The 27702-nt window shown below is 43.9% G+C and overlaps 1 protein-coding gene across 3 annotated transcripts; it reads right to left on the reverse strand.

Moving 5' to 3' along the window:
- Positions 1-1296: 1296 nt before the first annotated feature.
- On the reverse strand, positions 1297-27654 carry TPMT (thiopurine S-methyltransferase). Of its 3 annotated transcripts, none has more exons than XM_021696890.1 (9): positions 27625-27654; positions 22388-22571; positions 21036-21128; positions 15733-15865; positions 12755-12807; positions 12061-12135; positions 5501-5586; positions 2747-2791; positions 1297-1796 (listed from the first exon to the last, which is right to left on the reverse strand). In XM_021696890.1, the coding sequence occupies exons 2-9, from the start codon at positions 22525-22527 to the stop codon at positions 1684-1686; spliced, it is 738 nt and encodes a 245-aa protein (XP_021552565.1). In that variant the 5' UTR covers positions 22528-22571; positions 27625-27654; the 3' UTR covers positions 1297-1683. The 3 variants fall into 3 exon arrangements, with proteins under 3 accessions (XP_021552565.1, XP_044773216.1, XP_021552566.1); XM_044917281.1 differs by lacking the exon at positions 27625-27654 and adding an exon at positions 27072-27221; XM_021696891.1 differs by lacking the exon at positions 21036-21128.
- Positions 27655-27702: the final 48 nt, after the last annotated feature.

Below are 27702 nucleotides of genomic sequence, written 5' to 3' on the forward strand. Positions count from 1 at the left end.
CACAATCCTAACAATCCCCGAAGAGAATCGGATTGGCCCAACTCAGGTCAGTCATCCACCCTTGGTTCATTCAACTGGCTACAGAGGTGGAATCAGGTAGTCATGGCTTCTAGAAGCCCACCCTCTGGATGGGGGCAGGTCACAGAGAAGCAAGGACCTTGTGAAACAGGAGACTCCAAGTTAATCACCTTATAAGTATTAGAATAAGGCCAGTGCCCAAGAGCAGCTGGGAAGGCACTTCCTGCGTGGGGCAGAAGAGGGGGGAGGTCAAGAACTCTGAAGCCTAAGGAAGTTTTCACAGTATTCTGCTTATGACATATTTCTGGGGAGTGTCTGTAGATTTCATCAATATTGAAGGGGTTTATAAACTTCCCCATTACCAACAGCACACACACACACACACACACATACACTCTCACACACACACCATCAAGCAACTGCTTTTTTATAATACACACCATCCTATTAACATGAGCTCAACAATCCAAATCATTTAGGTATGAGGTTGTATGGTTAGAGAGAGATGTCTGAGTTAACAAAGTGAGGCTAATGAAAAACAGAGAAGCTGTGCATCATAATGAACAGTCATGAATCGAGCCCTAAGTACATTGTACTTCATAAGATGTTATCACTTAAATAAGATTAAACTAAGAACAAAAACCCAAACAAACAAACAAAACCCTGCTAAACTTAGAGAAAGACCTTTGTAAAAATTTTTATTTTTTACAGTTTGGGAAAAAATGTCCTTTCCCATATAGGTTGGTTTATTGATACATTTTAAAATATGCTTCTTGATTCTGTTACCATAAAATTCTATAAGGAGAAAAAAATGTGAAAAGGGCTGCTAGGATTGAGGATAAGATGAGGGTTTGCAGTAAAGCTAATATTTCATATAATTTCTTGGTCTTTTACCTTGAACACTAGTAAAGTGTTACATGACCTCCGTGATTCTAAATTTCATAAGGAGTGTCCATTTTTCTGCCTATTCTGTTTCCTTAAGTTGCATGCATTGCGGGGTGCCTGAGTAGCTCAGTTGTTAAGCATCTGCCTTTGGCTCAGGTCATGATCCAAGGGTCCTGGGATAGAGCCCCACATCGGGCTCCCTGCTCCGCGGGAAGCCTGCTTCTCCTTCTCCCACTCCCCCTGCTTGTGTTCCCTCTCTCGCTAAGTCTCTGTCAAATAAATAAACAAAATCTTAAAAAAAAAAAAAGTTATTTGCATTGCCTTTTACTTTAAAAAGTTACTTATTATTTTTAATTTTATTTTTAAAAATTATGTTTAAATTTTAATTAATTACATTTTTAAAAGATTTTATTTTTAAGTAATCTCCACACCCAACGTGGGGCTCGAACTCATGACCCTGAGGTCAAGATTCGCATGCTCCACCGAGACAGCTGGGAGCCCCTTTAATTTTTAAAATTATACAACACATGCTAGTTGTAAAAGATTCTTGCAATCTGTAAGTAAAACAGGTATATTCTTTTACACTTTCCTTTCTAAAGGTAGCTACTTTACCAATCTAGTTTATGTTCTTTTCTATAAAGTTATACACATTTGTGAACAAAGATCTGTAATGTCACTTGTAAACAATTTTTTCCCAAGAGCCATCCAGAGTATTTTCATGCCTTAGCGTAACTGTCAATTGCCCAAAACCATGTTATTACTTGTTTTTACTCGTCTCATTTACTTTTCCGTACACAGATACAACTTTTCAACAATGTAGTCAATCCCCCAATTTTTATGTCGTTCTTCAAAAACATCAACCTTCTCAAGGCAATGAATGTTGCATATTGAACCTATAACAAGAAGAAAGGGAAACAAGTGAAAATGTTAATGAAGAATGCAATCGAGGGGCACCTGAGTGGCCCCGTTGGCTGAGCATCCGATTCTTGATCTTGGCTCAGGTCATGATCTCAGCCCCGTGTCGGGCTCCACACTCAGCATGGAGTCTGCTTCTTCCTCTTCCTCTGTTCCTCCCCCTGCTTGTACTCTCTCTCAAATAAATACATAAAATCTTAAAAAGAATGCAATCGGGGTTCTTCTACAAACTCATCAAATCATTTTATAAAAGCAGTGTTACTGAAGATTTTTTTTTTAAGTTTTATTTATTTAAGTAATCTCTATACCCAACATAAGGCTCGAACTCATGACCCTGAGATCAAGCATCAGATGCTCTTCCAACTGAGCCAGCCAGGTGCCCCTTTTTTTTTTTTTTTTTTAAGAACTTATTTTTTAAGGTTTTATTTATTTGACAGAGAGAGTGAGCGAGTGAGCGAGAGAGAACACATGAGCGTGGGAGGGCAGAGGGAGAGGGAGAAGAAGACTCCCTGTTGAGTGGGGAGCCCAGGTGCAAGGGGCTCCATCCCAGGACCCTGGGATCACGACCTGAGCCGAAGGCAGATGCTTAACCGACTGAGCCACTCAGGCACCTCCCCTTCTTTTGTTTTTAATGAAAATGGGGAAATGCTAAGGGCAAAGTGTCTTAACTCTGAATTGCTATTCCCACTGATAACTCCTAAGACCTAAATTAAACATACCATCTCTCTGGAAGAATTCAAATGCCTCTCACACACCACACCACTTAGCTAAAAAAGACATATGACAGAGATCGGTCCCTTTTCTAGGATAAAACAGTCTTCAATAAAAGGGTTTCTGACTTTCAGATTTTATAGACTTCTAGACACGAATAGTTGGTAACAGCTTAAACAGTTAATTGTTGACTTTATTTAAAATATAAACAACTTACCGAATAATTTTTTAATTTCAGCATCTGGAATGTAAAATGGTGGGCCTAGGTAAAAGAGAAACAGGGTGAAGAATAATTTCTATAGATCTAATTCTGAAGAGAAATTCTCAGCTGATTTCCAGGGACTTCGGTAGAGTTATTCCATACACAACATCATTATCAGATTGGTGAGGTGACAGGTTCCTCTGCTTCTTCTTTTGCACATGTCATACCAAAGAAGACTGGCTTACTGAGGGGATGCCAATGTTGGGTGCCCATCTCCAGCTTAGATGAGACGGCTGGGCCAGCCATGGGACTTGGGACCTTTCATTTCTTTTTTCCTTTCTCAAGTTTGTATTTAAGTTCCAGTTAGTAAACATACAGTGTAATATTAGTTTCAGGTGAAGAATTCAGTGATTCATTACTTACATACAACACCCAGTGCTCATCACAGGTGCCCCCTTAATCCCCATCGCCCATTTAGCCCAACCCCCCACCTCCTCCCCTCTGGTCACCATCAGTGTGTTCTCTACAGTTAAGAGTCTGTTTCCTGGTTTGTCTCTCTCTTTTTTTTTTGCCCCACATGTTCATCTATTTTGTTTCTTAAATTCCACATATGAGTGAAATCATGCGGTATTTGTCTTTCTCTGACTGACTTATTTTGCTTAGCATAATATACTCTAGCTTCATGAACATTGTTGCAAATGGCTAGATTTCACTTTTTTATGGCTGAGTAATATTCCATTGTATATGTGTGTGTGTGTGTGTGTGTGTGTGTATACACATACATACACCACATCTTCTTTATCCATTTATCAGTCGATGGGATTTGAGTTCTTTCCATAATTTGGTTATTGTAAACAATGCTGCAATAAACATTGGGGTGCATGTATCCCTTTGAATCAGCATTTTTGTATTCTTTGGGTAAATTCCTAGTACTACAGTTGCTGGATCATAGGGTCGTTCTATTTTTAACTTTTTGAGGCACCTTCATAACTGTTTTCCAGAGTGGCTGCACCAGCTTGCATTCCAACCAACAGTGTAAGAGGGTTCCCCTTTCTCCGCATCCTCGCCAACACCTGTTGTTTCCTATGTTTTCATTTTAGCCATTCTGGCTGGTGTGAAGTGATATTTCATTGTGGTTTTGATTTGCATTTCCCTAATGATAAGTGATGTTGAACATCTTTTCATGTGTCTGTTGATCATCTGTATGTCTTCTTTGGAAAAATGTTTATTCATGTCTTCTGCCCATTTTTTAACTGGATTATTTATTTTTGGGGTGTTCAGTTTTGTAAATTATAAATTTTGGATACTAGCCCTTTATCAGATATGTCATTTGCAAATATCTTCTCCCATTCCAAAGTTGCCTTTTAGTTTTGTTGATTGTTTCCTTTGCTGTGCAGAAGCTTTTTATCTTGATGAAGTCCCAATAGTTCATTTTTGCTTTTGTTTCCCTGCCTCAGGAGACATATCTAGTAAGAAGTTGCTATGGTCAATGTCAAAGAATTTACTGTCTGTGTTCTCTTCTAGGATTTTTATGGTTTTAGTTCTCACATATAGATCTTTTATCCATTTTGAATTTATTTTTGTGTATGGTGTAAGAAAGTGGTCCAGTTTCATTCTTTTGCATGTTGCTGTCCAGTTTTCGGAACGTGGGAATTTTAAAATCAGAATGAAGTTCATTAACAAATTCCTTGGCATTTCCTTCATCTTCTGGAGTATCGATTTCCCATGACTCCTGCACTCACTCTATACATCCCTCCCACTTTGCTGCAGGCCATTTACTTTAAAGGAAATTTAGCTTCTGCTCCTTTCAAGAGGTATTCTGAATTCCAGCCCCAGGCAGAGCCTGTTGTATTTTCTGCCCACAAGCCCTGCCTTAAGCTTCCTGTGCAGGAATGGAATTTAAATCAGATTAGCAGAGCTGAGGTCTGTCTCCATTAATTTCTAGTTCCATCTGATTGTTCCAGACTTAATTATGGACACTAGGTCTCATCTTTTAATGAGCTTTTAAGATCTGATTTACTCAAACAGGAAAAAAACTAGCATATGTAATTATTTATAAAACGCCATACTTAAAAAAAAAAACTCTGTTAAAAATCAAAAAGGGGATTATTTTACAATAAAAGTCTATATATTTGGTTTTCACTTCTTCCTGAAAATAAAAGTTCAGTCATGGAAAAGGTTAAGCTTACAATGTTCAAGCACATCGAAAGGAGTCCAGAAGAAAACAACGCTTTGATAAGTTCAAAACAAAGATCATTCTTAAAGAATGCAATAAATTGTAAAATTTCAGAAATTAAAAAGCCATAATAGTTTAGAGATATTTCAGCACACCTACTATTGCCCCACATCCACGTGTCACCCATCGTCCTATGAGGGTGTGTCTGTGTGCGTATTTGTAGGCATGCACCTAACACATCCCCACCAGCATGGATGAAGCGTATATGCTATATTCAAAGCAGGGCAACCAGCCTCTCTTCCTCCTACTCCAGAGCTCATGAGACTTTTATATTAGGGCCATCCATGTCTCCCTCTCTTCTGTAGTCTGAGCTGTGAACAGTGAACGAAATGGAAGACAAGAAAAACGCGTATCAAGTCGGAAGAAGAAAAAGTTTATAGTTTCCATTTACCCAAACCAGACTTTTCTTCCTATATAAAAAAGCAGTATTCTTCCCTTGATCTAAATTAGGAGCAGATAATACTATCCGTGTCATAGAATTAAATCAGGAAATGAGGCAACATCTTAAAAAAAGAAAACAAAAGAAACTTTACCTGCGTGTTTAGTGGGATCATAAGAAAGAACAGCCAAGAGGTACTGAAACCCTTTTCGAGTTAGGGACAGCATTATATCTGCATACCTGAAAAGAACACAACAGAGTAAGGTGTTAGAATTCTCCACAAAGGCAAAGCCTGCAGGAGGGAGAGAGGCAGGGAGGGAAACCAGGCTCACTGTCCTCTACATTACTGAGTTTAATTCTTTCTTTCTTTGAGAGAGAGTGCACAAGCAGGGAGGGGAGGCAGAGAGAGAAGCAGACTCCCTGCTGAGCCTGGAGCCCAATGCGGGACTCGATCCCAGGACACTGGGATCATGACCCCAGCTGAAGGCAGACGCTTAACTGACTGAGCCACCCAGGCGCCCTGAGTTTAATTCTTGAATTGACCTCCTGAAGTTGATTTGCATTCTAAATGTTGGACAGTTGGCAAATTCCGTCACCTGCCTAAGCTGGGAAATAGTAAAGATAGGAATCAAAAGGGGGTGGGCTTCCAGAGCCCATCAGACAGGAAGATGTCACATTAAGCCGAGCAGAGGCTCCCTCCAGCCTGTTGTGGGACTTTGAACACACACATCCCAAAGCACTCCAGCTCTGGGGCAGCACTTCCTGGACCAGGCTGGGTATCAGTCACCTGAGCACTTGCTGAAAAAAAGATGCTTGAGCTCCATTCTCAGAGCCCGATTCAGCAGGTTTGCTGTAGGGCCTGGGATGCTGCAGTTTAACAATATCCTGGGAGTCTGCTTGGGATTCTCTTTCCCTCTGCCACTCCCCCTGCCCCCCCCCCCCGCCAATAAATAGATAAATCTTAAAAAAAAAAAGGCAAAAATTCAAGGGAGTATGAAATCAAAGCTCTGCAAGTACCGCATAAACCACGAGTGCTGTTGGCACAGTCCTTTGTGTGGGTGTGGCAGGGTGCAGGTGAGACCACGTCCTGCATGCCTGATTGGTTCAGAATGGGGGGCACTGCCTGGGGCGGTGCCCATCAGCACAGTGACCCAGAGCGGGAGCTCAGCCCGGTACAGAATGCTGAGCTGTGCTGGGAAACGGAATCGAGAGACCCAGAAAGGAGGTGCTGCTTAGGGGTCGTCACTGTGCTGGAACTGGAGCTTTAGTGGGGTGTGTGGGTTGGCACTGGGAGTTGTGAGAAGTCAGACACGCGGGAGCAGAGATGGAGGAGGCAGAGGAAGCCGAATGGGCAGGGTAGGAGGACAGAGGAGACGGGCACAGGGACGTAGAGATGCCGTGAGGGACAGGCAGACAGAGACGGACAGACTGCCCAGCTCTAAGGGAGCCACCTTGGCTCTTGGCACACGGATTTCACCTGGCCTTGGATGTACTGTGATCCCGGTCCAGGGCTCTGTGAGAAACTGGGGGGAGGGGCGCCACGGGGGGTTAGCATGGGGGTTAGGAGTATGCACTTTGCCAGATGCCGGAACTCAAAGCCCAGCCTTTTCACGTAGTGGCTACGTAAGCTTGACCATTCTTAACCTCTGTGTGCCTCAATTTCCTCATCTGTAAAACAGGGATGAGGCTAGTAACCAACTCACAGGTTGTGGTGCATATTCAATGAGTTTACACATATGAAGTGCTTAGAACATTGCTTGGTATGAAGTAAGCGCCTGGGTTAGTTTGTGTTATTCTCTTTAGCAGACTCCCCAGCTAGGGCTGGCTTGAGGGGGTCACACGTCCTTGCAAGAAAAAGTGCTGGACCAAAGCAAACTTTTGAACAAAAAACCCTGGGGCGCCCGGGTGGCTCAGTCGGTGAAGCATCTGCCTTCGGCTCAGGTCATGATCCCAGAGTTCTGGGATCAAGCCCCGGCATCAGGCTCCCTGCTTGGCGGGGAGCCTGCTTCTCCCTCTGCCCTTGCCCCTCCCTCTGCTCATGAGCAGGCTCTCTCTCTAATAAATAAATAAAATCTTAAAAAACAACAACAACCTTAATTTTCTGATTGTTGGTCTTAAGAAGAAGGAAGAAGCGGGGTGCCGGGGTGGCTCAGTCTGTTAAGCAAATGACTCTTGATTTCGGCTTAGGTCATCATCTCAGGGTGGTGAGATTGAGTTCCATGTTGGTCTCCCCACTCGGTGGGGGGGGGGGGGCTCTACTTAAGATTCTCTCTCTCTCTCCCTGTTCACACTGTCTCTCAAAATAAATAAATAAATCTTTTTTTTTTTTTTTTAAGATTTTATTTCTTTGACAGAGAGATAGCAGGGAGCCAGGAACACAAGCAGGGGGAGTGGGAGAGGGAGAAGCAGGCTTCCTGCCGAGCAGGGAGCCCGATGCAGGGCTCGATCCCAGGACCCTGGGATCATGACCTGAGCCGAAGGCAGATGCTTAACGACTGAGCCACCCAGGTGCCCTAAATAAATAAATCTTAAAAAAAAAGAAGAAGAAGGAGGAAGAAGTCACTTGCCGTCCCCATGAAGGTGATCAGTCAGACTGGTTTGGCAGGGTTTCCTAGGACTGACACATTTCATTCCCTTTGGAATGTGGACTTTCTCAACCACTTTCAAAAAATTCAGAAAAATGAGAGAGGTTTGCCCCACTGATTTATGTTAAGCCAGACATCTGAGGGGCCCAGCAAGCAAACACGTCAGGACTTGCCTACGTGCAATCAAAGCAGAAAAGATGCCCAGTGTTAATGACAGGAATGAGATAAAGTTCGAACATGTTAAGAACCAGGACGAAGATAAAGAAATGCATTTTTCTATTGGCTTGAAGTAAGTAGTTATTCTGGTAATAAAGGTCAACATGTTCTCAGGTGTGCTTGGGGCTGTGCTCACACACGCATACACACACAGACGCACACACACACGTGGCTGGGCTGTGAGGAAAGAGAGAGGGGGATCCAGGGAGGACTCAGAGCCTGTGGCTAAGCTAGAACTGGATGCCCTAAACAAGACTTCTAGATGGGGTCTCACTCTTCATTGGTAACCATGAAACAACAGATCAGAGGCCACTCAGATGGCCTTTATATCTGGGACAGAGGAGGTGGTAATGGCTGGTCAGAAACAGTGGGTTTCCTTTGCTCTGAGTCTAGTTTGCTTTCATTCGTTTATTTGACAGGTATTTGTTAAGCTCCTACTATGTGCTAGACGTATACTCTACCAGCTAGTGGGGAAATAGCACAGTGTGCCTGGTCTGCCCTCGTGGTGAGCTCTGTGACTTCCAGTTTGCTCCCCACTTGGGGATTTGAGCCACACAGATCAAAGCCCCTGCAAGGACTAGCCTCAAAGAAAAGGATGAACATCATCAGGGAGGGGGAAAGACCCACAAAGGGAGACCTCCAGCAGATGCGGGTTTAGCAGACATCCGTGGTGTATTATGGAAACAAAGAGGCCGCACGGGATAATGTGAGTTGCTAAAGGACACTGAGGTCACACAAGAAATGCAAAGCAGACACTGAAACATGATGTGGACGTCTGGGTCTGGGAGGAAGAGCAGAACTGGAAATGTAACAATGAGAAAGGCAGGTACAAGGCATGATTTGTTCTGTTATTTCCCCCAACATGTGGCACAGTGTGTATTTAGAACATGGCTGGAACCTACTACGCGTTCGTTGAATGACTGAATTAAAGTAGCAGACTTGAAGGGCTCAGTAAAGAAGCAAGGGCAAGAGACAGGCAAGCACAAGCAAAGCTGAGGATGGTCCCTTAGGGAATGACGACTTCTAGGCGTGTGAGGAAGGGGACTTGCCTACGTGCAATCAAAGCAGAAAGGAAGGGCTTGAGGAGCTGTGGTATTGTGGAGGAGGTAAAGAAGGAGGAGTGGCAACAGAAAGAAAAAGGAACACAGGAGTGTGAATTATCACTGAAGGAAAATATATATTAAGAAAATGTGTGGGGCTCTTGGGTGGCTCAGTCAGTTAAGCATTTGACTCTTGATCTCAGCTCAGGTCTCGATTTCAGCGTCGTGAGTTCAAGCCCTGTGTTGGGCTCCAGGCTGGGGAGCCTACTTAAAAAAAAAAAAAGGAAAGAAAATGTGGCATGAGGGGCACCTGGCTGGCTCCGTCAGTAGAGGAGGGGACCCTTGATCTTGGGGCTGTGAGTTCGAGCCCCACGTCGGGGTGGAGATTACTTAAAAATGAAATCTCTGGGACGCCTAGGTGGCTCAGTTGGTTAAGCGGCTGCCTTCTGCCCAGGTCATGATCCCAGGGTCCTGGGATCGAGTCCCACATCGGGCTCCTTGCTCAGCAGGGAACCTGCTTCTCCCTCTCTCTCCCTCTGCTTGTGCTCTCTCTGTCAAATAAATAAAATCTTAAAAAAAAAAAAGAAATCTTTAAGGAAAAAAAAGAAAATGTGGCATGGTCTACTTAAAGATTAGGTTTGGCAATCAGCTTGACTCATGAAATAATTTTTAAGAAATAAAAATTTTATTTCACCGATGTGGATGCAAGCCTTTGGGTATGTGTTGAGTCTGCCTCCATATCACAAACTAATTCAACATCTATATGCTATCTCCAAGTACATACGTGAGTGATATTGGATTGGAAAGCACATAGGAGCAGCCATCTTTTACTCTGTACGCTTTCTCATGTTTTTATTTTTTTTTTCCCAAAGATTTTATTTATTTATTTGACAGAGAGAGAGAACACAAGCAGGCAGAGTGGCAGGCAGAGAAAGAGGGAGAAGCAGACTCCCCGCCGAGCAGGGAGCCCGATGTGGGGCTCGATCCCAGGACCCTGGGATCATGACCCGAGCTGAAGGCAGTCGCTCAACCAACTGAGCCACCCAGGCGCCCAATGAAACTTTATTTATTATTTTTTTAATAAAGATTTTATTTATTATTTGACAGAGAATGAGAGAGAGAGAGCACATGAGGGGGGGAGGGGCAGAGGGAGAAGCAGACTCCCCGCCGAGCAGGGAGCCCGATGCGGGACTCGATCCGGGGACTCCAGGATCATGACCTGAGCCGAAGGCAGTCGCTCAACCGACTGAGCCACCCAGGCGCCCGCTCCACCTTCACTTTTTACCCGGTAGCTGTTTGGGGCACTTGCCATGTGTCAGGTGTGAAACACTCTATCAACACCTTTAACCCACCAAACAACCCTGTGGGGCATATGCCACCATCATTCCCATTTTGCAGATGAAGAACGATGGAGGGTGGAGCCCAAGGCAGGGCTTGAGTTATGGTCGAAGAGATCAGGTGCTCGACCGCAGTCAGAATTCAGACTCAGACCCATGGAGTTTGGTCAAAACCCAAGCTCATGATCCCTCCATTATTGTCCCTGCAGGAGTTGTGGGGATTAAAGGAAAGGACGTATGTGGAAAGCACCTGGCTACTCTCCGTAACTGTCTGAATATTAGCTACCATTATGTCAGAGCTTTGGTTAGTGATGTTTTTGACCATTCTTATTGTACCTACTCTTAGGAGAAAATAAAATTAAAACATGAGAGGGGCGCCTGGGTGGCTCAGTCGGTTAAGCGACTGCCTTCGGCTCAGGTCATGATCCTGGAGTCCCCGGATTGAGTCCCGCATCGGGCTCTCTGCTCGGCAGGGAGTCTGCTTTGCCCTCTGACCCTATCCCCTCTCATGTGCTCTCTCTCTCTCATTCTCTGTCTAATAAATAAAATCTTTATAAAAAAATAATAAATAAATAAAGTTTCATTGGGCGCCTGGGTGGCTCAGTCGGTTGAGCGACTGCCTTCGGCTCAGGTCATGATCCTGGAGTCCCGGGATCGAGTCCCGCATCGGGCTCCCTGCTCGGCGGGGAGTCTGCTTCTCCCTCTGCCCCTCCCCCCCTCATGTGCTCTCTCTCATTCTCTCTCTGTCAAATAATAAATAAAATCTTTATAAAAAAATAATAAATAAATAAAGTTTCATTGGGCGCCTGGGTGGCTCAGTCGGTTGAGCGACTGCCTTCGGCTCAGGTCATGATCCCGGAGTCCCGGGATCGAGTCCCGCTTGGTCTCCCTGCTCGGCGGGGAGTCTGCTTCTCCCTCTGTCCCTACCCCCTCTTGCGCTCTCTCTCTCACTCTCTCTCTCTCTCAAATAAATAAATAAAATCTTTAAAAAAAAAAAAAGTGGAGGTGGAGGGAGCGGTTTTGGCAGACATGCCCCCATCTTGCAGAGGAATCAGCTGAGACCTGGATCAAGGCATCCCAGCTTGGAAGTGACAGAGCCACAAGCCTTGCACAAGCTCCCCACGGCCATGGCCAAAGCCTACCCTTTTTACACAAAGATGGTACTGAATTTAGGTCTTCTAATTCTGGATACAAGAAGCTATTTCAAACTAGTGAAAGTCTTTTTTTTTTTTTTTTAAGATTTTATTTATTTATTTGACAGAGAGAGACACAGCGAGAGAGGGAACACAAGCAGGGGGAGTGGGAGAGGGAGAAGCAGGCTCCCCGCAGAGCAGGGAGCCCGACGCGGGACTCGATCCCAGGACCCTGGGATCATGACCTGAGCCGAAGGCAGACGCCCAACGACTGAGCCACCCCGGCGCCCCAAACTAGTGAAAGGCTTAAGTAATCTTCTGCACCTCACGAAAAGTACAGCGCGTTAAATGAAGAAGGCCAAAAAGGAAAAGCCAGCGTAATTAAAGAAACCAAATTACTCACCGTTCACGATCGCCTGGGTTAATAGCAACTAAAGCTCCTCTGTCCCAGATCCGGTCAAATTTGCCAATATTGGCTCTGTCAGGAAGAAAAAGAAACAAAAATACATCTTATATAAGAAAAACCAAGTCTTGAACAAGCAGCACAGTGTTCCCAGTGGGGAGTGCTGGTACTTCCCCAGGGATCGGGATCTCTGGCTGCTGTTCTCAGGTCTCAGGGACGTGTGGACGTGGGTGTGAGGAGCTCCTTCCAGCTTTAGGAGATGGTGGCAGTAGCCTCCCCCTTCTTCTCTGACTTAGGAGCACAGGGGAGAGCTGCAGGACAATTTGGGACCACCGTCTCCCGGCCCCCCCCTGAGGAAGTATCAGGGCCTTTCAGGAGATAAGGTATCACCACCACCTTCTGCACTTGGAGATTCCTATTACCGATCAGGTGGAAAGCGAAGACACTGTCTTGCTCGTCCTTCCTTTTCCCGACCTGCCTTGAGTCATAACAATGTCCTCCATATTTTGGAAGCTATCCAGGGACGAAGCTATCAAGTGTGCCAACAGGTAGGCCGCGGTCCAAAGAACTGCAGGATAAAGACTCACATCCATGCTACCGCAAGTGGATGAGGTAATCAAAAGCCCTCCCTCACCCAGCACTGCCTGGTGAGCACTCAAGTTATTCAAAGTGCAGAGGTGGGATTCAGTCCTACCTGGGAAGATCAAAAAGGTTGCAACAGTACAACGAAATGTTCCCTTTAGAGCTCTGTAATGAAAGTCAAGAAAAAAAAATGCTGTTTAGTTAGGAGCTACCTGGATGGTTAAGGAAAGACAAGAGGGTAGCAAAGCACAGCAAAGGTGGTGGGGAGAGAATATGTAATTAAACATGAAGAATGTAATTGTACTGCAAAGAATTGTTTTAACGGAAAATAAAACCTTCCTACAAATAATTTTTTTTAATGGCACTGTGTTTTTTAGTTTTGTTTTGTTTGTTTGTTTGGTTGGTTGGTTTTTTTAAGACCTGTCTGGGGTTCTTTGGGATCAACTCAAGGAGAAAAATCATAGAGAGGTTAACCCTGAAGATGAGTTAGCTATTATTTTCAGAGCTTGTTCCGTTTTAGCAATATTAGCTTTAGCAGAGTCTGATATTTTGACACTGTTAAAGGTAAATAAACTGGTCAACCAACGACCAGGCAGGCTGATAGAGGAAGGTCAGATACTTTTAAAGTCATTCATACAAAGTCCAGTTGTGTGGACTCCTGGCTTTTCTCGCTTTCATTCATCGGCTAGTGGGCACTTATTGCCTGAGCCCCTGGTGGACAGGACTGCCCTGGGTTCTAGAGAGTGGGTGTGAATCTGACCACAGGGAGGACAGCCCGGTAGAGCAGAGAGGCGTGGGCATGAGACACATTAAGGACAGGATGGCCTGCCGTTCTGGTTGCATGCCCGAGAACATAGGGACTCAGAAGACGGAGCAGGGAGCTGCCTGAGAGCACCGGGCAAAGCTCAACAAGAGGCAGCCTCTGAAAGGGTGTCTGGATGCATCTGCTAACATTACAGGGTGGGGGAGCTGGGGGTGCAGTCCAGGGGGCGTAAACAGACATAGATTCCTCTGGGTCCAGGGGATGTGAGAAGCCTGGGGGGTGGGGGTGAGGGTGAAGGGCAAGGAAGGACAGGTCAGGACATGCAACTATTGGATCGTATCCTGAACTGAGGCACCAACAGGGGTTGAGGAATAGAGGAAGGGTCTCTAAAGACCAGTCTGGAAGCACCGTGGGGGTCAACACAGAGGGGTGGGCGAGGTGGCAGAGAGGACAGCCAGCGAGTCTCAACTTTGCGGAGCTTTAAACAGTACTGATGCTGAGCCCCACCCCTAAAGATTCTGATTTAATGGGTCTGGGGTGAGCCCTCGGACTGGGAATTTTATAAGATCCACAGGCCTTTGCAAATGTGCCCCCGAGGCTGAGAACCACTGCTCCAGGAATAGCCTCTTCGGATTGAGTAAACTCCTGGGATGATTTGAGAACAGGGTGGGAGGAAGCTGTAAAATAAAGTACTATTAAGCCTCCTACTGACCTGCCATTAGTTTCAGTATTTAGAAAACAGAGTACCTTGTGAGAGACTGAATGTACCAACAGGGACGATGACCAGACCACGTAGGACCAGAGAGCTTGGACCCATTGTGGCAGCCAGCCTGGGAAGTCAAGCCACAGTCTCGGCTTCGATGATTTGTCAGTGACTGCCAGCCTCCCTAATTTTTATCCCCTTTTCCCCTTCCAACTCAAGATCAACCAGAGAAAGCCAAATACGCTCCCCAAACCAATCCCGCAGGATGCCCCCTCTCCGTAGCCCACCTCCGCCTCCCCATGCCAACAGCCTCCAATCAGCCTCCCTGTGGTTTCCAGCACAAAGCTCTCCCACCCCCAGCCTGCCTCTGAGCCTCTGACCACAAGTAGCTGGCCTCTCTGAAAAAACAGCCTCTCGTGTTCTCATTTGGGTGGTCTTCTATTCCCATGTTCTTACCCCCAGTGGGCGAAGCAGTTCCCGGGGCTCGTTGTGGTCACAGGATGAAGACAACTCCCAAATCTATCACTTCCAGCCCAAACACCCCCCACTGCCCCAGAGACATAAAGCCATTTGCCAGCTACACCTTCGCCATTCCACAGCTCTCTTAAACTCATCATCTTTTTTTCTTTTTAAGTGATTTCTACGCCCAACGTGGGGCTCGGACTCACAATCTGGAGACTTAGAGTTTCATGCTTTATCCACCGAGCCAACCAGGCGCCCCAAACTCATCATTCTGAGAACAAAACTCATTTTCTCTGCCTCTTCAGCTTGCTTCTCTTTTATTCTCTGCCATCCATTCTAGTCCTCTGGGCTGGAGATGCAAAGTCAGCTCCCCGCTTCATCCCCACTCAGTTAATCCTAAATCCTGTCCGTCTGACAGCCTAAACATTGCTTTGATCTGTCTGTTCCTCTATATGCCCTATGGCCCTCTGAGTGCAAGCCTTCAAGGGCTCTTCCCTGGACCTCTGCTCACAGCCTCTCATCTGGTCTCTCTTCCAGGAGGCCACCTCCCTTGAGGCCCCAAGGATGGTTCGTCTCAAAAGAAAACCCAGGCGGGTCGTGCTCCTCCTTAAAATCCTTACTGCTCAGGATGAAGGACCAGCCTCCCAGGGCATCTGACACCACGCCCGGGCCTGCCTGTCTGCCTGTCCGGGCTCTACATGTCACAATGCTTCAGGAAGCATCCCGAGGCTGGGTTAGGGGACTCTCCTCTTTATTCCCTTCATACCCTGTGTCATTACGCTTAGCTCTGTGTATGACAAACAGCTTTCTCTGTTTTTCTTCTCTCCTAAGTGAAGAGATTCTTTAGGACAGGGACTCTTTTTATCTCTTCAATGTCTTATGCGTGGCACGAGACATTCTCAGAAATGCCTGTTTATAAATAAAAAAAATCAAACCCAAACCAAAGCCGTGAGTCTAGATAGACTTTGATATCAGCGGTTATATATATTTGTGCGTATCTAGTGATCCCCTATCTTTTTCAGCCCTAGCTCCTTAAACTCTGTAATGTTCAGGTGAATCTGTGGGAGAAAGTGGGGTCATGTGACACTCGTAGTAACCCAGGCAAAGAAAAATCTTTCTTATGGGGACATGGAAATCATTATTTACCAAAAACAAGACAAACCTTGAAAACTTTGGCTCCAGGAATTTCCACGACGGGTTCTTCTGAGTAAGAAAGAGTCTGCTCTGTAAAAAATTCCCGTATCCCAAGTTCACTGATTTCCACACCTACGACACTGTGTCCTAGGTCTGCAAACCTGCATGAAATCATATATTTACACTTACATTTTCCTTCCAAATACAGAACTACATAAAAGGGTATATCCCAATAAACATTTCCCTTAATTTTAAGGGATTTATATGAATTCGGGGTCACAGGGGTTCATAGAACTTATAGGGAAGTGGGTCTGTTTATTCTGAAACCTAATAGTACATGGAATTCTGAAAAACTGATTTATATGGCCTTAGGAAAAAATTAAAAATTTGGAAAACTCTACCTTAAAATGTTGATCTACTTACAAATGGGTTTGATTAAAAGAGTTTCTAATTTAAAAGCATCCTGTGGGGCGCCTGGGTGGCTCAGTCGGTTAAGCGACTGCCTTCGGCTCAGGTCATGATCCCGGAGTCCCTGGATCGAGTCCCGCATCGGGCTCCCTGCTCGGCGGGGAGTCTGCTTCTCCCTCTCCCACTCCCCCTGCTTGTGTTCCTGCTCTCGCTGTCTCTGTCTCTGTCAAAGAAATAAATAAAATCTTAAAAAAAAAAAAAAGAAAAAGCATCCTGTGGATTAGAAATGCTTTTTAATTTCTCTAAATCAGCCCTGTCCATCAAAACCCTCTGTGCTGATGGAGTTGTCCAATCCAGCAGCCACTAACCACATTGGCTATTGGGCACTTGAGATGTGGCGAGTGTGGTTTAGTTCATTATTTTATTTTTTTTAAAGACTTTATTTGAGAGTGCGCGCACACGTGAGTGGGGGGGGGGAGGGGCAGAGGGAGAGGGAGAACCTCAAACAGGCTCTGCACTCAGTGGGGCTCCATCTCACTACCCCGAGATCACGACCTGAGCCGAAATCCAGAGTCAGAGGCTCAACAGACTGAGCCACCCGGGCGCCCTCGTGTGACTCAGTTTGAACTGAAATAGCCACATGTGGTCAGTAGCCATCCTGCTAGAGAACAGGGCTCTAGAACATGAGCATCCATTCCTATAATCTTACCATTTCCATTTACTTACAATAAGCACTATCCAGAAATGTATCTACCTGCCATATGCAGATAACTAGTGTTTTCCTGGTAAGCTTTATAATTACAGAATCCAGTCTTGGGATCTTGGAGTCCAGAAGAAATAGTGCTAGTACCATAGTTCTGATTTTTATCAAATTAAATAAACACATACGATCAGTTCTGCTATAATGCAACACAGGCATCCCTAAAAAAATCACTGTGCTATGCAAAATCATGCGATAAAAACTGAAAGGCTTATGGGGAAAATGGGGAGTGGGGCACAACATTGAAAAACTCAGCCACAGCGGACTGTTACTCAGCCCTAAAAAAGAATGAAGTCTTGCCACGTGTGACCACATGAATGGACCTTGAGGGCACTGTGCTAAATGAAGTGAGTTAAAGTAAAAAGAGAAAGACGTATACTGCATGGTTTCACTTCTATGTGGAATCTAAAAAAAGAAAAAAACAAAACAAAACAAACCAACCAAGCTCGTAGATCCAGAGAACAGACTGGTGGTTGCCAGAGGTAGGGGTGGAGGGTGGTCAAAATGAGCGAAGGGGGTCAAAATTCCCAGTTATGAAATAAATAAGCCCCATGGGGACGTAATGCACAGCATGGGGAATATAGTTAATAATATTTGAAAGTTACTAATGGAATAGATCTTAAAAGTCCTCATCATAAGAAAAAAAATTCTGTAACTACGTCCAATGATGGATGTTAACTAGACTTATTGTGGTCATTTTACAATATATACAAATATTAAATCATTATCTCATACACCTAAAACTAACACAATGTTATATGTCAATTATACCTTAATTAAATTTTTAAGAAAGCTGTTACACATTTGCCATAACTTACCTCTGTGAATCAGGATTTTCTCAAAAATATACAGTTAACACTTTAGAAATAAACTGAATAAATAATGCGTAAGAAAAAAAAAAACAACCTTGTCAGTGCCACATTAAAAAGAAGAAAGAGGGGCGCCTGGGTGGCTCAGTTGGTTAAGCGACTGCCTTCGGCTCAGGTCATGATCCTGGAGTCCCGGGATCGAGTCCTGCATCGGGCTCCCTGCTCGGCAGGGAGTCTGCTTCTCCCTCTGACCCCCCTCCCTCTCATGCTCTCTGTCTCTCATTCTCTCTCTCTCAAATAAATAAATAAAATCTTTAAAAAAATAAATAAATAAATAAAAATAAAAAGAAGAAAGATAGGGGGTGCCTGGCTGGAGCGTGTGAGTCTTGATCTCCGTGCGGGTTGTGAGTTCAAGCCCCCATGTTGGGTGCAGAGATTACTTTAAAAAAATCAAATCTTTTTTTTTTTTTTTTAAAGATTTTTATTTATTTATTTGACAGAGAGAGAGACAGCGAGAGCAGGAACACAAGCAGGGGGAGTGGGAGAGGGAGAAGCAGGCTTCCTGCCGAGCAAGGAGCCCGATGCGGGACTCGATCCCAGGACCCTGGGATCATGACCTGAGCTGAAGGCAGACGCTTAACGACTGAGCCACCCAGGCGCCCTAAAAAAATCAAATCTTAAAAAAAAAAAAAAGAGAGAGAGCCAGGAACCTAACAGAAATGCTGGCACAGTGTTTTAAACATGTTAAATGGTTACAAAATATATAAAAACCCCAAAGCTTTGGAAGGGCCATAGCTTGTGAGTTACTGTGCACTGACTGAGGGGGATTACTGGAAAGTTCTAACCCCAGCTGTGGGTGGGAGTGACTCACAGCACACAGGTCAGCCGGGCTGTCCGGGAGCTGCTGGAGGCCGGTGCATGGGTGTGTCCTGTCCCTTCACACAAGACTGCACTCAGCTGCGCGTGGTTTTCTGCTCTTACCTCATGCTTCTTGCACACAAAATGACACATAAGCAAATGTGAAATTCACGTCATGCCCAATTTGTTCCCTGATTTATCAATGGGGTCCGAGTGAAGTTAGCATTTTCCAAAACAAGAGGTAGAATGGAACTGATTGTATCTATTGCCCACATAAGACTACCACTTCCAACAAGATCAGAGCATAACTGTTTACAGTTCTAAAATAAACATATTGGGGGCGCCTGGGTGGCTCAGTTGGTTAAGCTTCTGCCTTCGGCTCAGGTCATGATCCCAGGGTCCTGGGATCGAGCCCCGCATGGGGCTCCCTGCTCAGTGGGAAGCCTGCTTCTCCCTCTCCCACTCCCCCTGCTTTTGTTCCCTCTCTCGCTGTGTCTCTCTCTGTCAAATAAATAAATAAAATCTTAAAAAATAAAATAAATAAAATCTTAAAATAAAATAAAATAAACATATTGGGGCGCCTGGGTGGCTCAGGTGGTTAAGCGACTGCCCTCGGCTCAGGTCATGATCCTGGAGTCCCAGGATCGAGTCCCGCATTGGGCTCCCTGCCCAGTGGGGAGTCTGCTTCTCCCTCTGACCCTCCTCCCTCTCATGTGCTCTCTCTCTCTCTCTCTCACATGAATAAATAAATAAATAAATAAATCTTTAAAAAAAAATAAACATTAATAACTTGTCTAAATATGTAAGTTAATATACAGGGAATATCTTTTAATGCTTTATTCTTCATTCATTTATTAAATAATTGAATTATTTTATTTTATTTTATTAAGTAGGCTGTATGCCCAATGTGGGGCTTGAACTCATGACCCTGAGATTGAGTGCTGCATGCTCTTCCGACTTAGCTAGCCAAGTGCTTCCACTTGAGGAAAATTTAGTATTTTTTTAATTCTCCATACAAAGTTATCCAAACTGGCTGTGAGGATTTTTTTTTAAGATTTTATTTATTTAGGGCGCCTGGGTGGCTCAGTTGGTTAAGCAACTGCCTTCGGCTCAGGTCATGATCCTGGAGTCCCGGGATGGAGTCCCACGTCGGGCTCCCTGCTCAGCAGGGAGTCTGCCTCTCTCTCTGACCCTCCCCCATCTCATGCTCTCTATCTCATTCTCTCTCTCAGATAAATAAATAAAATCTTTAAAAAAAAAAAGATTTTATTTATTTATCTGAGAGAGAGAGAGAACTCGTGCACAAGCAGGGGGAGGGGCAAGGGAGAGGGAGAAGCTTGTTCCCCGCTGAGCAGGGAGCCCGATGCGGGACTCGATCCCAGAACGCTGGGATCATGACCTGAGCCGAAGGCAGATGCTTAGCTGACTGAGCCACCCAGGCGCCCTGGCTGTGAGGATTTTTATTTACACTGAAAATTAAAGCAGAGCCTATTATAGACTGACAGGCTGGATTATATTTGACTACATCGTCCTTAAAAAAAAAAACCTAAAGAAATGTGTTAAACGTTTTATTTTAATGCTTTTGGGCCTTGCCTCATAGTTATTTATTTACTTCTGGTATCTGGGCAGACCTCAATACACAAATTAGATATATAAATGAAAAATCCTCTAATATAAAAGCTTACCTGCAATTGTAATAGCTTAGTTCTGGTATTTTTGTTACAAATGACGTTAGACCCCAAATATTCGACAATCACATTTAATTGTCTGTCTTATCATTCCATTTCCTAATCTTGTCTCAAAACCTCTGCTAGTGCTAGATTGTTAACACTTAACGACATGGCGATAAGACAGTCTGTCCATAGAGTTAATGTTTTCCTTGCAAGTAGTTTCCAAAGCAACTCTTCTGGTTCAGCGAGTTGGTTAGGTGTAAGTTCAATGATATAGTTTAAATATTCTCAATTTCGTGGCCACACTAGAATTTGACACCACAGCTGCCGTGTCCCAAATGCTCAGCTGCAAGTTGTGCTCGTAGTGGGAGGGGAGAGCTGGGCTGAACCGTGGGCTACATACTGTCTTGCCAAAGAGTTGTAATTCATTTTGAATTTTTCTGTCCACCTCTATTAAAAATGTCTAAAACTAACTCAGCCAAATTCCTAAACCACCTACGAAAATGAAACTGTGCACAAAGACGTTGCAGATATAAGAGGGAAGGCTGGTCCTCTGTACCCCCTGAGACCCCCACCATTGGTTCCAAACTCTATTTTTTTTTTCTTAGCAACTCAATACAGAAAGACTAGACCACACCAGTGGTTTGTGCTGTGTCTCACTGTTTGAGAAATTATCTCCATGAACCCACAGTAATAGTCTACTAAAAATAAAGAATCCCTGTGCATTTCCTGAGAATGGAATTTTTAAACCTATATCCTATTAAATATTCACCCAACATATTTGTCATCAAGACAAGGAAGTGTGTGAATGCTTATCTGCTCTTACCATTTCATCTCAACTGCTTTTCCACAAAGAGGAAAAAATACTCTCAGTCCATTCTCGCCCTTAAGGAAAGTATCCAAATGCTTCTTTAATAGCCTGGGGAGGAAAAAATAGATTTTTGTTTTCGTTAGCCCAACGCACGGAGGGAAGGACTATACTCGAATGACGCTAAGTACTCCTCATGCATTATCTCTGCATATTCCCCACAACTTTACAGAGTAGAAAATAAAACATTCGTTATTATTCTCTCTAGTTTATATATGAAGGAAGAGGGAGGTGAACTAAGTCGCTGCGTCACATAGCTAGTGAGTAGGTAATCTGACTTAACCCTGGGGCTTTCCTCATTAGTAACTTAAAGTTCTTTTTTCTTGATGCTTTGAAAATTCTTTATTAATTTCCTGAATATCTATGTATGTGTGTGTGTGCGTGCGTGTGTGTGTGTAAAAGAGAGAAAGAGAGAGAGAAAGAGAGATGGGGAGCCTCTGGACTCACCGAATTCTTCAACATTCGTTTTATGGGAAGCTCTCTAAACATGGACTCAGGTCTCAGACTCTGAAGCTCTGGGAAGTTGAACTTCCCCTGTAGACACATGGTTCTTCTAAGGTCACCCACATGACAAAGATAACCCATACGATGGCTCTGGGAAGATGCCCCATCTACCACTCAGTGTGGCCCAGATATACCCCTGCTGTTCCGAAGCCTACTACTACTAACACACTGCTCAACACCCTTGCTCACGTATTAACTTCTCTCAGCTTCTCTTCCTCCACCACATAGATAACACTTTACGTTTGAACACATGCTGTCGGAAAGCAAAGTCAGAACACCACCACTTTTCATGGGGCGCCTGGGTGGCTAGTCAGTTAAGCGTCTGCCTTCAGCTCAGGTCATGATCCCACGGTCCTGGGATCGAGCCCACATCGGGATCCCTGCTCAGTGGGGAGTCTGCTTCTCCCTCTCCCTCTGCCCCCCATCCCCCACTGTGTTCTCTCTCTCTTTCCGTCAAACAAAGAACACCACCACTTCTCAGTATAAAGAGATATACACATTAATGTGGGCATCTGCTGTATATATAAACATGTACGACCAATATGCAGATGCTATGGGGGCTTAAAAGAAAGATGTATTTCATAAATCTCGGATGCCTGCAACTGTAAGTCACACTATTATTTATATGCCCTGGGAAGAGGTAAGATTGCCGATTAACCCGTGACGTGCCTGAGATGCTAAAACATGAAAAACTAAACACGTGCTTTGTAAAATCACTCCAATAATGTGTACCTATATTACTATTTCTATTTCCAAAGCCAGTTTCTGATAGAGCATTTCTCTATCATAAACCAAACATTTCTTACTGATGTCCTTGCTCTTGATGGAATCCAATTTTGCGGCTCACCCACTTTTCTTGCCATTCTTCCAGAGTCAATACTCGGTCTTTCTGTACCTCGGTATCGGGGTACTCTTTAACGTCAAGTAAAGTTCTTGTATCATCCATGGTTGCAGAGACACCTTTGCCTTGCAAGCAGATGACTCCAATGCCTGTGCAGAAAATATTTGCAATGTTGTCATTTAAGGGCATTGCAATTCTACTGATGAATGAAAGAAAAACCGATTATCCTTAGCAGTCTGGCTTTTAACAATATTTCAACATCCAAGGAAAAACCATCTGAAAAATTACTTCCCAGTGAGTCTGATGGTAGAGGCATACCTCATATTACATATTAGGAAGGAGCTTTAAATAAACAGAATTATGTCTTAGTGTCAGAGTCCAAAGGGCTTAAGTTTTTAAAAAAGGAGAGGACAAAAAAAAAGAAGAAACAGGCAGGCCACACTTGATCATTTTTGTAAGCTTAGAATTTTTCCTAGCATCTCACTCTTTAGTTTTTAACATTTGATTTGAAGTTTACTTATTTTTTTTTTTAAAGATTTTATTTATTTATTTGAGACAGAGAGAATGAGAGAGACAGAGAGCACATGAGAGGGGGGGAGGGTCAGAGGGAGAAGCAGGCTCCCTGCCGAGCAGGGAGCCTGAAGTTTACTTATTTTTTTATCCATTATAATGCATATGATTTAAAGAGTTTCAGAGTTATTTATTTTTAAGATTTTGTTTATTTATTTGAGAGAGAGAATGAGAGAGAGAGAGAGAGAGCGCACATGAGAGGGGGAGGGTCAGAGGGAGAAGCAGACTCCCCACCGAGCAGGGAGCCCGACGCGGGACTCGATCCCAGGACTCCAGGATTATGATCTGAGCCGAAGGCAGTCACCCAACCAACTGAGCCACCCAGGCGCCCCAAGAGTTTCAGAGTTATAAAGATAGCAGTCTCTATTCCCAATGAGAAAGGCAACCATCTTGAACTCTTTTAGCTGAGTCTTGAAATCTCTGTATCTCAAAACAGCATGCTTATTTTCTATCTTCCTGGTTTTTCATTTCTAGGTAGCATGGAGAGAAGATATCCATTTTGCTCTCTTTCAACTTCCCAACACACACACACCACCTTCTCATTTTCCCCATCCTTTCAACATAGACACAGCCTATTTATTTTTAAAGTTTATTTATTTAGTTAAGTAAGCTCTCCGTCCAACGTGGGGCTCAAACTCCCAACCCCAAGATCAAGAGTTGCTTGCTCCTGCAACTGAGGCAGCCAGGTGCTCCCACATAAACACAGCCTATTTTTGATTAAATATTTGGGGTACACACAATTATGACCAGGTAAATATTATTCACAGCAAAACCACATAGTATTCTATGATTACTTTTCCTTTTCTGTACAACTTTTTTATTCTGCAGTTAATAACTGCCTTGCTTTTTCATTCATAAGATTCCTATGTACTGGTCACTAATTCAACTCCAAGCTCCACCAATTATCCCAATATCCTATCAATACACTCTCAATCTCTTCAGTTATCAGATATCCTACCAATATCACCCTCTTGGAGAAGACTCTCCAGAGACTTCTGACCTAGATGCTCTCCACTCTTATTGCATAGCTAGGATTCTGGGATCTTTCTTGATCATCACCCTGGAGAGTTCTTTATCTTTTGATGAATCTCCTGCTTCTTTTATTCTATGCTTTCCTTTTTTTTTTTTTTAAGTGTCCTTATACTGGTGAAGCACAACCTCCAACAGCTTTCTGAGAAAGGGTGCATAGGAGAAAAGGTTTTTGTGACTTTGCATGTCTTCATACTATTCTCAATTCTTGATGTGTTGTTTTTTTTTTTTTAACATATAATGTATTATTTGTTTCAGAAGTACAGGTCTGTGATTCAACAGTCTTACACAATTCACAGTGCTCACCATAGCACATACCCTCCCCAATGTCTATCACCCAGCCACCCCATCCCTCCCACCCCCCCCACTCCAGCAACCCTCACTTTGTTTCCTGAGAGTAAGAATTCCTCGTATCAGTGAGATCATATGATACATGTCTTTCTCTGATTGATGTGTAGTTTTGCTGGGTATAGAATTCTTGGTCAGAAACCATTTTTTCTTCAATTTTGAAAAAGTCATTCCATTGTCTTCTAGTTTCCAGAGATATTGCTTAAGTTCAAAGACGTTCTGATCCTGATATTTTCCATGAGGCCAATATGCTTTTTTCTCTTGCAGAGCTTTTCTTTGCCCCTAGTTTTTCCAATTTCATAATTCTATGCCTTCTTTTGGGTCTATTTTCAACCACTTGGCTGAATTCTTTTAATCTGGAAGGTCCTATCTCTCAATGCTGGAAAAAATCTTGAATTATTCACATAACAATTTATGTCCCTCTTTTGTTTCTATTTCTTTCTGGAACCCCTTTTATTTGGCTGTAGAACCTCATGACCTAGTATTATAAATTTCTCATATTTTTTTCTATTTTCCAGCTCTTCCTCTTTTTGCTCCATTTTCTCAGCGACTGCCTTAATTTTTATCTTTCGACCTATTTAGTTTTTAAATAAAATTTTTTCTCCTGCTATCAAGGCTTTAATTTTCAAGAGCATATTTTTTTTTTGTTTCTGATGTTCTTTTTATATTATTTTGTTCTTATTTCATATATAGAATGGATATAATATTTTATCTGCATAGTCTGCTGCTTACGAGTCACTTTTTCTGTTGGTTTGTCTTCTGTCTTTCCAACTAGTGACTTTCCTCAAATGCTTACAATTATTATTACCTGCTCATGTTTAAGAGTAGTACTAAAAAGCTGATTAGATGTTTAAGTATGTGGGTGGGCTCACTGACCGCAAGCTTCACTGGAAGGATGATATAAATGGATTTCATGTGGAAACCTAGATAGCATTATTTTTATTTTCTTTTGACTGGTCAGACTTTCCATAGATGGCTCTCCCAACCCCTGTTGTAAGGATCAAGTCCTTGGGGGCCATGGTCGAATACTCACATGAGAAAAGGATAGAAGTGAGAGAGGGTCCCAACATTTGGTTTGCCTGTGTTCAACTAGTCTCCATTTTCAGTATGGTACTCAAAGCCCCAACTGTGTATTTGTCTCTCCCCAGTCCAGAGAGTCCTTACCTTCTGCAGGGAATAAAGCCTCCCCCCAAACTCTGCTGGTGCCCCTAGAGACAGGCAGTTACCTTGTTGCAGGGAGTTGGGAAAGGGATCTGGGGATTTAGCCTTTTCTGAACCAAAGTTTCAAGCAATGCTTCTAGTTTTAATCATACCCCTTCCACCTCCTGGAGGAACCTGGTACCACTAATTCCTGAGCATTTGGGGTTTCTATAACGCAAATAGGGTTGTTTATTGGCTTTCCCCGTTGCTGGTTTAGAATTTAGCTTTCTTCAGTCTGCAAAATCCGTTATCACTTGCCCATCTGCTTTCTGGATTTCAAAATTTTATTGCATTTGTCTCCTCATCTGTTCTCCCTACCCTAGTGATTTATGCCTTTAAAAAACCCTGTTGTTGTTTTGATGGGGTTTCAGGAGGGAGTGAAAGTAGATATGTGGGTTTGATGTCCTATCTCTGTTCCATAAGTTTGTATTTTCAAATAATTTTCTTGTAGTTCCTTTTTTGCATGGGAAAACGCACACAAAGGAACTGAGAAAAAAAGGACACCTAAACATAACTGCAAATCTATCTGAAGGTATGAGGAAAATGTCTGTCCTTTCAATGTGAACTCTGTAATACTAAGGACAATATAACTTGATTAATTCTAACATTCCCTTTGAATCGTGATACTAATTTAGTTTGGATTGTACTAGCATGGTATTATTGGCGGGTCTAATTTAATGATTCATCAGTGAGAACAGCAAACATCACCTACAAGCAGGTATTTCAGGAAAAGTTCCCTTTATTGCAAAATTGGATTCCAGGGGCCTTAGGATTTAAGGAGAAGGCACACCCTACCCCCCCCCCCCCGCCCCTCTGGAATTGGGAACATAAATTCACTTCTCAGAAAATACTTGTTAACAAATGCTTTTGCAAGTTCCTGTTGACGTCAGGAGGTGACTCAGTTTTCTGAGAGGTCAGAGGGAAGCACCTGATTATACTGGGTACAGAAAAGCAAAAGAGAGTTACAGTTTTCCCATCTACATTTTCAGTCAGAAACTGGAACCTGAGGTTGTGCTTTCATAAAGCAGTACTCTACTCAAAACAAAAGGGAAGGGCGCCTGGGTGGCTCAGTCGTTAAGCGTCTGCCTTCGGCTCGGGTCACGATCCCAGGATCCTGGGATCGAGTCCCGCATCGGGCTCCCTGCTCGGCGGGAAGCCTCCTTCTCCCTCTCCCATTCCCCCTGCTTGTGTTGCTGCTCTCGCTGTCTCTCTGTCAAATAAATAAATAAAATCTTTAAAAAACAAAAAAAAAAACACAAAAAAACAAAAAACAAAACAAAAAAACAGCAACCTGGAATTGGACAATTCCATCTCTTTCACACAAACTTGAAATGTAAGTTAACATCATGTATATAACTTAACCACTTCTTAGCTGTTCTAGTAGCATCTCAACGTGTACTTGCCCGCGCGCTTTTCGAGAGAAATAAAAAGTTTCTTTCTCTAACAAGATAAAAGTGCAAATTATAAGAATCAGGAAAGGCAAAGTTCACAACTGTTCCTACCCACACACGGAAGCAGCAGATTGTGCCAGTTTGGCCCCCTAAGTACTCTTTGGATGGACTCTCAAGTCTGGCTTCCTCTGTCACCTTTCCAAAAAAACATGTTTCTGCTTTAGATTTATTTTTAAATGTTAAATTGAATAACTTCTCTAAAGTGCGTAGATTTTGAGTATGGCTCAGTGAATTTTTAGAGATGCATACACGTGTGTAACCTTGGAGCAAGACAAAATATTCACAGCACCCCAGTTCCCAATCCCCCGCCCCCACCCTCGCCCCCAGAGCATCACTCACTATTTAGCATGTACTTCTCTTTTCTTAAAAACCACTAATACAGAGCGATGCTTTGGGGGCGCTTTAAATCATGAACTCAGGTCATGCATTGCCCGACCTCGTTATTCCCAGGCCCCATTCTGCTTCCTGAACCCCATTTCGGGGCGCGGATTGCTGGGCTGCACACGCTGGTCAGGATGCCCCAGTCCAGAATCCCGATCACAGGCTCGCACCTAGCAAGCCGTGCCAACTCTCCCGCACCCTCTCTGCGCCCAGGGAAGCCTACCTCGCGCGCGTCCGGCTGCCAGCAGCTGGTTCCGGCGCCGCCGCCCGCCCCAAGGGCCCTGGCCCGCGCGCCCCGCCC

The sequence above is a fragment of the Neomonachus schauinslandi genome, chromosome 8 (genome assembly GCF_002201575.2).
Source record: "Neomonachus schauinslandi chromosome 8, ASM220157v2, whole genome shotgun sequence".
NCBI lineage: Eukaryota > Metazoa > Chordata > Mammalia > Carnivora > Phocidae > Neomonachus > Neomonachus schauinslandi.

What these genes read in the sequence shown, in the direction of transcription:
- TPMT (XM_021696890.1), bottom strand. Translation starts at nt 22,527, where the DNA reads ATGGATGATACAAGAACTTTACTTGACGTTAAAGAGTACCCCGATACC. An exon ending in AACCTTTTTGATCTTCCCAG is followed by an intron (nt 12,136 to 12,754) that starts GTAGGACTGAAT and finishes TCTTCCTGACAG; the next exon opens with AGCCAATATTGGCAAATTTG. An exon ending in TGATCCCACTAAACACGCAG is followed by an intron (nt 2,792 to 5,500) that starts GTAAAGTTTCTT and finishes TCTTTTACCTAG; the next exon opens with GCCCACCATTTTACATTCCA.